At 36.9% G+C, this 6,000-nt stretch overlaps 1 protein-coding gene across 1 annotated transcript in view; it reads right to left on the bottom strand.

Moving 5' to 3' along the window:
• Positions 1 to 968: 968 nt before the first annotated feature.
• The window catches only part of LOC145769924 (aldehyde dehydrogenase, dimeric NADP-preferring-like), a 28,633-nt gene continuing 23,601 nt past the window's right edge, over positions 969 to 6,000 (bottom strand). The window contains exons 7-12 of the mRNA XM_082581473.1: positions 5,292 to 5,403; positions 3,149 to 3,312; positions 2,259 to 2,425; positions 1,994 to 2,093; positions 1,499 to 1,641; positions 969 to 1,187 (exon numbers count right to left, since the gene is read on the bottom strand). Coding sequence (XP_082437599.1) covers positions 1,137 to 1,187; positions 1,499 to 1,641; positions 1,994 to 2,093; positions 2,259 to 2,425; positions 3,149 to 3,312; positions 5,292 to 5,403 — 737 coding nt within the window. The 3' untranslated portion in view covers positions 969 to 1,136. The remainder of the gene's footprint in view (positions 1,188 to 1,498; positions 1,642 to 1,993; positions 2,094 to 2,258; positions 2,426 to 3,148; positions 3,313 to 5,291; positions 5,404 to 6,000) is intronic.

The raw sequence follows: 6,000 nt of genomic DNA, 5'->3' as shown, positions 1-6,000 counted from the left end.
TAGCTCATTATCCAGTAATGATACAAGAACTACATACCGGTGTATAAAGAACAATGGCACGGAATTGGAAGGGCATCATGCTACGGTGATACAGAATTTTGTGTGTGAATATTATTTTAAGGCAAAAATGAAAATTTGTAATTAGGCTAAAAGCGAATAGCAGAAATTGTTATTATTGAAAAATGTGCAGTAGCTCACATAACCTTAAAAGGGCACCATTGCCGCCCTTGCCCCCCAACCAGAGAAAATTTTAGGGCGGGAGGCGATCGTCCTCCCTGCCCCCCCCCCGCTTCCGGCGCCCCTGTTTACAAAGCACCAAATGGAATGCATAGCCTATAGCAGCACTGGACTAAGCTACACTCACCTGGCTTTCCATCACCTGCCCTGAAATTTGAACAATCCTGTTTCATACGAAAGAAAAAGAACACTGGCACCCAAGGAAAAAAATATACATTAGGCCGAATGAAGTGGTTCCCAATATGATGGCTGTTCGAAACGAAAAGATTGAAAACAAAATTTTTCCTACATAAAATTTTCGAACCGACTTCCTTCCTGTATTGGCTTTGTGCCACGTAACAATGAATCGCTTGTTGTTTTACCCAAAGAAAGTTCGTTTCCAACAACGAAGGTGATTTGTCAGCAACGAAGTAACAGAAATGAGTCGCAAGCGATAGTTTCGAGATGAGGGTTGCCACACAAATCGAAAGTCGAGCTAGACTTAAACGTAACAAGATACGCTACATTCCAAATTCATGCATTGGCGTCTTTACAAGTGTATTAATTAATATACGAGGAGAGTATCAAAATCAATGACCCCAATAAAGAAACTACACAAACAGGTAACAGGGAGTTGTTTGTGCTGTTTTATACTTGTTACATTTCACACGACCTTCGTACACTAGCCTACTCAGCTGAATAAAATCTTCTTCCAAGGAAAGGTAGGTCAACAAGTCTTCAACAGAACGCAATAAATTAAAATATAAATATATTAATACAAAATATTAATATGATAAACCTATAATATAATTAACACAATACGCTTTCATTCACATTATTGTAAAACTTTTTCAATTACTGGCTGTTGTGACAAATGATAATAAGTGTACAACTACTGCTAATGATTGGATTCTACCCCATTACATGACAGCACAAGAACTTTCTCGCTTTTCTTCTGTCAAACGTTTGATCTGAAATATTTTAATACCAGGGTAAGATGATCAGCACTTCAACATTCATCGAATAAAAAAACATTTCAATTTGGAAAAGATTTAAAATAATCATATGTTTTAAACTTTTGTGTTTCATAGCCTATTTCCAAATGAATTAAAATATGCCAAGTATGGCCGTTATGGCTTCGATGTCAACTGGTTAAAGCAGAATAGGCCTACATAAATTTTATAAAGGTTTATATAAATATTTAACAACAAACCTGTAAAAAATTATAAAGCAAACATTGAGTTGGGTATGTATGACTTCTAGGTCAAATAATTCTCCTTACCATTGCTAATTTTCCATCACTGTATGGCATGTAGCGAGAGGAGAGCAAACTCTCCAAACCTTGTCCTCTCCAACAAATCGGCTTTTCATGGCTCAAGTTATCAAAGCCCCACTTGCCGTGATACCTCCCGTAGCCGCTGTTACCTGAAACAAGTCAAGTGTTGATGACAGGAGGTTGAGGAACAAGTTGTTCACAACTGAGCAAGATAACTATATCATTCAAAGCGGAAAAATACATCTAGGAGCAGTGAAGTTGGCGTCATTACTGTGGATCCAAGAGATTTAGGGATTACTCCGAGTAGGCTATGGTGTATGTCTTGGTGTATCGTGATTGTGAGAAGATATTTTTTATCAATGAACACTAACGATTATACGTGGCGGGTACGTAACTGGTAACAACGCTAATGCCTAGAATTGTTGTCATATGTTTTTTGTTTGAGCTTAGTGGTTGCAGATAGTGGTTGTGAATTACGTTAACATCAGTACCACCGCTCACCTACGCCACCAAATGGTAAGTTGTGTGAAGCGCCGTGCATTAAACAATCATTGACACAGACCCCGCCGCTTGACGTCGTAGATAAAATCTTTTTTATGACCTAAAAACATAAAGATTCAAAATATCTGCTTAAAATTGAAAGGAAACAAATAACAAAACCTGAAACTGAAACAATTCCCGAAACAGTCCAGGTCGTAAAAATAGCAAAAGGCGATTATTATAAGAAATCTAAAATTGATCAAAATCTTTTAAGGGCACAACTCACTTGTTTGTTGTTGGAGAAGATATACAATGCAAGAGGTTTTTCTCGAGAGTTAATGATTTTTATAGCTTCATCAACACCATCGACAGTCATCACGGGAAGGATGGGAGCAAATAACTCGTCAGCCATCACGACATCATCTGTCGTCACATCCTTGTACACGGTCGGAGCTGTGACACAAATGCTTGTGTGAAAGAATGTTTCCCAACCAGTAACATCTATCCTTTCTGTATTGATTCAAGGTCTTTTGATGTTGAACCAAAAAAGATAGGATGGATTTTATTAATTAAACCAAAAGTGGTCGGTTAACTTTGAGAGAGATATGACCAAGCCAGAATTCCACTACCACGAGATACAATTGCTGTCGTCAAACACGGCAATGTAAAGTTTTCGTCAAAAACATAATTAGAACATCGAAACGGTAAGTACCACGGACTTAGACTCGTGCTTTTTGCAAAAAGTCTAGTCAATTTCCATTAATTAACTGAAAAGGCAGTCGGTAGGACTTGAACTTGATTACAAGTTTTCACAAACCTAATGCGTTGAGCAGGGTTCTTAGGAGTTTTTAAAAGATGTTTCCAAAAATATCTAGCCACGACGACATGGAACTGCATCAGCCTCCAAAAACATGCAAGATTATGTTTAAGACACAGCGACGGCATTGTTGGAAAGAAATAACTTTCTTGTACAGTTCGGTTTTCCAGTCTGCGGCTACTGAAATGATCTAGTCGAGAGGTCAAATAATTTTTGACTGCTAAAAGTTAAAATTTGATGATTTGAAGTTTAAATCATAATGGAGTAAATGATCAAACTTTTCTGATCTACAGTATATTCGTAAGGTACAGTAGAAAGTATATTTTCAAAACTGCACTGTAGGCCTATGTCGCATGTACCGATGTATTTGGATGCAGCATCCGTCTCCCCACCCACCACCAACTTCTCTTTGGGCATATCCTCCAACATCTTCGATATTCTTTCGAAGTGTCTCTCGTTGATGATGCGAGTGTAATCCGGTGAAGCCTTGGGGTCTTTACCGACCATTTCAGTGATGACTTTCCTGTAGCATTAAAATCTTCATAATGCAACCAAGCCTATGATGTATATGTACTCGTACACGGAAATACTTTACTGGTTTATGGCAATAAAACAGGGAACTAGAGGCAGTAAAATTGTATTTACTTTACTCTCAACAACGCATTGATTGTCAGCTGCATAACCGAGTGGTAGAAGCCCTGATACGACACTCGAAAAGGCGCAGGTTCGACACCGCTCAAATGCATGTGAATGTGTTTTTGGTAGGACACTTAAAGACGTGTTTAAAGGTGGACACGAAGATTGGCTGCCTTGCCCATTCATCCACTTAATATAAATCTTAACTAGCAGGTATTAGCTTGGACATGACAAAACGCATTGGTTCAGATTTTAGCAACTATGTTTTGTCTTATCTAAGATTTCCGAGCCGGTAGGAGAGAAAGAAGATGCTCCTACTGACAGAGTGATGTGGAAGACTGCAATCTGCATTGGACTCATTTGACGTGGGAATAAAGCTCAGGAAAGAAGAAAAGGATAAACGATTGCACGATTTGATATTTTTACGATGTATTAAAGTGTTTGAAAACTTTGAACTTGGCCCTCTAAAAAATAAAATCCTCACAGACCTTTTAAAGACAATTTTTATTTTCCGAAAATTAATTTTTTGTTAACTAACACAATGTTAAAAAACTCTGGCACTTCCATCATCCAAAATGCTTCCTGAAAATGAATTAAAAAAAAATAAAAATCTTAAAGAATATGAGAATAAATTGCAAGATTTTCGGTGTCCGACAAATTGTTCGTAAAGCAATTGTTCGTAAGCAATTGTTGGTAAAAGAATTGTTCGTAAAATTAATTTTTCGTAAAACAATTCTTCCTAAAGCATTTTTTCGTGCATGTAGTTAAAATTTGATGTATACGAAGAAGTGCTTTACGAAGAATTATTTTACGGATTTCACTTTACGAAAAACAGTTTACGAACAATTGTTTTACGAACAATTGCTTACGAACAATTGCTTTACGAACAATTGCTTACAAACAATTTGCCTATAACCAGATTTTCTGTGATGTTTCCAAGCTCGATTTGAATGCTTTGAAAACATGTCTCGCCTTTTTTACGAATTCTTTCTATGCTCATGTACTCAGGTAAGTGTTTCCAGTCCCTAAACTTTAAGCCAAGCTCTCATCAGTTGCTGAAATTGTACTCTTTTAATTGAAAGAAGACTTGGCAATAAAATTATCCCGCAAAAGCCATTCGATTATTGAGTTCTAGAAATACGTGTCAGAAAGTAAATATCCGAAACTTAAAAACTAAGCATAACCTTTTTTTGATTTTAAGAAGAACGTACAGTTGTAAATCTTTGTATTCAATCGGTTATGTAACGCCTTAATATAGAGGACGCTTAATTGACACTCACTTAACAGAACTAGTTGGGATTGCTGTAACAACCAGGGCTGTGGAGTCGGCAAAAAATATACCGCTCTGACTTCTCGGTTCATATCTGGCCGACTCCGACTTTAGTGTTGCCAGTTTTTTTTTTAATTTGTTTTTTAATTTTTTTAAAATTTAATTTTACTTATATTGTGATCGAAATTAAAACAGTAATTTTCACAAAACCTGACAAAAACAAACACTTCTATTTTCTGGTAAAGACTTAGAGCGCAAAATTTTTATTTTTTATCATTTTGAATCAAGCCAGAGTCGGCATGTTTTGTAACAACTCCGACTCTGGACACGCAAAATTCCTCTGACTCCACAGTCCTGATAACAAACTGTTCAGATTAACAACTTACTGATAGCATGAAACGCACAATTATCTGAGCGTCATATATTTGCAGAGTCAGATTAAATATACTGGTTGATTTTAAGTGTTTTCCATGTTCGCATTATAGCACATTCTACGGCTCTCAAACATTAGGCTACTACAAGGCTCTTCTCTGAAAAACTTTGACCACCCTTACAAAACAATACAACATTTTGAAACATATGAAACGGTTACATACTTTAACTCAAGGAAAAGGCTGTCGACTACTGACTTGTGGCAGAGCACATAGTCAGGAGCGGTGCAGGTTTGTCCGGCGTTGCATAGTTTCCCCCACAACAAGCGCTTTGCGACTAAACAGAACAAAGCATCAGCATCTAGTCAAGTATTTTAAAGCGATGAATAATAAACCACAGTCTGTAAGAAAGCTTTTAGTCCAATGCAGTGTTCTTCACAAAATAGTTGGCTGTTAGTTTTGCAAGTTTTGAATGAAAAACTGAAGTCACCGCATCGACATCTTTCGCATGCTACGTCCCTTCGTAAAAAATTCAGATTCTACTTTTGACAAATAATACTAACGTTGGTTTAAACCACAAATTAGTATTAACATATTTTGAAAGTATGTTTATATATTACGCCTCGGAAGTCAGGTCTTTGTGACTCATGCGAGCATGGTACAAATACTTCTAGATACGAAAGTCTAAAACAGTTCCTTCAGTGCTGCCTCACAGTTGTCATCTGACAATGTTGTTATATTTAGTTTCAGACTCTTTCTTGCATTAACAAATTAAAATAGTTCATTAAAACACTAACAAATGTGACTTGTAATTCTTTACAAAGTAACGCAAAAGGGCGAGCGGCACCCCAATTTTCGTGCTTCAAGCTTGCTGATTTTCACCTACATTTTACACGCATTTCGCATAATTTGTTATTCGTTCCTCTGTCATGGG

Source organism: Aplidium turbinatum, chromosome 5, assembly GCF_918807975.1.
Source record: "Aplidium turbinatum chromosome 5, kaAplTurb1.1, whole genome shotgun sequence".
NCBI lineage: Eukaryota > Metazoa > Chordata > Ascidiacea > Aplousobranchia > Polyclinidae > Aplidium > Aplidium turbinatum.
This window is presented reverse-complemented; position numbering and strand designations above follow the sequence as displayed.